The 3553-nt window shown below is 34.6% G+C and overlaps 1 protein-coding gene across 1 annotated transcript; it reads right to left on the bottom strand.

Annotated features, from left to right (window-relative positions):
- LOC126769204 (larval cuticle protein LCP-30-like) lies at positions 1-2008 on the bottom strand. The gene is given in 5 exon segments (XM_050487844.1): positions 1-551; positions 589-755; positions 900-1127; positions 1207-1250; positions 1991-2008. Coding segments are annotated over 5 exon segments (1008 nt in total).
- Between the last annotated feature and the right edge of the window lie 1545 nt (positions 2009-3553).

The raw sequence follows: 3553 nt of genomic DNA on the forward strand, positions 1-3553 counted from the left end.
TTAATTGGGCAAGTGTGCACCACTAGGTAAGAAACCACGCTCATCGGCGGTGTAGTCTACTCGATAGGTGACACCATCAGGGCCCACATATTCGAAGAAACCCTTAGCTCTCATACCACTGCTGGTATTGTCGATTTGCTCAATTTTTCCGGCTTCCTCGGCGAGGATTTTGTTCTCAGTCTCATAAAGGTAGTGATAGCCTTCTGGAAGAACATCGCTCTCCCAACGGATGATACCGTATTTGTAATCATATGTATCAGGATTGTATTTCGTAACAATAGGTGCTGGGACGATTGGAACATATGTGGGTTTGGGCTTAACGTATAAAGGTGTAGAGCTGACAAATTTGATGGGTGCCGATGTTATGGGAGCAGCTGTAGTTATGGGTGCGCTTGTGGTTGTAGGTACTTCAATGGTCGTCGGGGCGCTAGTAGTCACAGGTGCGCTGGTAGTCACAGGTGCGCTGGTTGTCACAGGTGCGTTTGTGGTCACGGGTGCGTTCGCGGTAATTGGCTCACGATAAACCGCTCTAATTAAGACAAATAAATTAAGTTTTAGAAATCATTATTAAAACTTAAAAAGTACAATTTATATATATAAATGTCCGATCTATCGATTAATTTGATCGAACTTACGCATTAGCACCAGTGTAGCCTTGACCATCGCTCTCGCCGGTATAGAATCCACCAGGAGCTCCATTGTCGAAAGAGCCAGTGTAGAAACCGCCAGCACTTCCGCGGTCTCCACGATCACCACTAGAAAATAAATAACGTAATGTTAATTGACAATCCAATTTTGTTTTACTTCATCGATAACAATAAGATCATATATTTCTTTTTTTTTTATTCCTTTGTCCAGTATATTAAATAATATTATCAATTAAAAAGATATAAACTTACTTATACAATCCAGAGTTGTCGGGATTGTAACGACCAGATTTGTCGTATTTGCTAGGGTCGTATTTGCCAGGGTCGTAACGGCCAGAGTCATAGCGTCCAGCATCGTAGCGACCAGCGGAGGCAGCAGTAGCAGTAGGTCTAACATACCGGCCGGTGTAGTACCGGTAAGGGTCGTATGTTGTTATTATTGGCGAGGCTGTAGTGATGTATTGGAATACAGGCTTGGTCCTAAAAACGAAATGATTATTTAGTTAACATTTCACTTTTGATAAATTACCAAAAAAACTAAACTAAATAGAAAGCTTACACATCGGTTTCAGCTGCCAGGGCAACCGCTACCAGACCAACGACCTGTAATACATTTATTTATAATAAAACTAACTAAAAAACACCCATAGGTACATTTCATATAAATATATATTTTGTATGATGTAACTAGCCTTTGTCTTGAAACTTTTTTTTTATTATTTCTTAGCAATGTTAATGTTAATTGCAAGAATCTACATTAATATTGTAAATGTCAAAGTAACAAAGTCCGTCTGTCTACTACACGGCTTTTCATGGCTATACCAATGAACCAATCTTGATGATATTAGGTATAAAACACCATTACTGCGTAGCGTAAAAAGATAGTAACTGCTAATACGGCCTGTATTGACCCCTAATACGTATCACTTAGGACTTAATTTACTATTAAAAAAATAACAATGTGAGTAACAATGAGAAAATTGTTACAAGAGAGATCGTTCATGAGTCTTCATGACTATCTTACAACTCTTCAAAGCTTGAACAGCAAGGAAGGGCATTGGTTATTTATTTCTACATAACACCTGCCCAATCCAATATATATATTAGTACAAGCTCTGTATAATGTTCAACATTAAAGTTAGCTAACATTCAAGAATGTATGTTCAAATCTTACTCATTATAATAATATTTATAACTTTACTAATAGTACACAAACACTTTTTATGTCAATAAAATCGATACAGTACAAGGTATCAATCAATGCCAACACAAATCTTTAATAGCTACACATATATAAAACAAAATATTCATTTATATATTTTTAAATATTATATAACACGTACCATAAGTAGTGACCTCATTGTGTGTAGATCCTTAACAGCTTATTGCTTTTAATGTAAATTATTTAAAGATGAGCGCCTATATATACCATTTTCATCTTAATTTTAATTAAAAACACTTCTGATCTATTTTTTAATATAATATTTAACATACCCTGACATTATTAATGTGAACTCTGGCATTTTCTGTCAACTTTATTTCAATTGTTAAATATATTTTTTATAGAATAAGTAGGCGGACGAGCATATGGGCCAACTGATACTAAGTGGTCACCAACGCCCACAGACATTGGCATTGTAAGAAATGTTAACCATCGCTGAAGGCGCCAATGCGCCACCAACATTGGGAACTAAGATGTTATGTCCAGTCAGCGTCAAATAATTAGAGACGCTCAGAGTATTCAAATAAATAGACGCAACCAAAAAGTCAATAATATCGGTACAAACAAAGTTCCTTTATTGTTGTCAACAATATACTCGCTCAAAAGGTCGCGACGCTTAAAATGTCATATAGATCGTTTCAGTCAAAACGCCATAAATATGGTTACAGTCATCTCGTCAATGGTATCCAAGCATTCTGAGTGTTCAAAAATACGGAACACATTAGAAAAATTAACTTTACTGCTATATATTTTAAATATAATTTCTCACATCAAACAATAATAAAATATTTATGCATAAAATGAAAGGGATAGAAACAACTCCAATCCTTTTCATTTTAAGCACGAGGTCATAGATATGTGTTGTTTTTAAAAAAAATCGTGCATAGTCGTTTACGATACTTAAATCGCAAACCAGCCAAATCTATATGAGCACTTTAAACATCATAATATTTAATGGGGATTGTTTAATATTAAAAAAATAGGGATATTTAAATTATATGCGTAAATAGCATTTAATATTTAATATTAAATGCTATTTACGCATAGATTTCTGATAATTCTGGAATTGTTATTTTGCGAATATCTTCGAGAATCGTTTGTCTGTTGTGTTTTAACTGAATCGAAAAAATACTCTTGACGGAGTGTGAAATGGAGTTGGCTGGTTTGCGAATTAAAGCATTATTATATTGTAAGCAATAAACTGTTGACTGAAAATAGATATAAACCTCATTGATAATGAGATTTAGTGTATATATCTCGTAGAGCAAGAGTGCTTCTATATCATGTTCATGTCAAAAAAATAAATATTAGTTTTTATACTAAGACAAGTAGTCAATTTTACTTGTGTACCTAATTAAAATTAATAGATTTCATATCAACGACAAAAAGAGTACTTTCGATCAAATTACTTTCGAAGTACAAAACACTAAAAACTCTCGTCAGGTGTAAAAAAAACAATCATTTTTAGCTCTAATTATTTATTTAATTAAAATCGTGTATAGCCACCATCTGCTAGAATAATGTCAGAAAGACGTCTTCGCATTGATGTTACCGCATTGTAACAAAAATTGTCTCCTCTCATGGACTCCCAAATTTCTTCTACGTGAGTTCTTAAATTTGCGGCGGTTCGTGCTCGCGTACTGTCCCATACCTGAACCATTTTGCCCCACAAATTTTCGATCGG

Source organism: Nymphalis io, chromosome 6 (genome assembly GCF_905147045.1).
Source record: "Nymphalis io chromosome 6, ilAglIoxx1.1, whole genome shotgun sequence".
Classification (NCBI taxonomy): domain Eukaryota; kingdom Metazoa; phylum Arthropoda; class Insecta; order Lepidoptera; family Nymphalidae; genus Nymphalis; species Nymphalis io.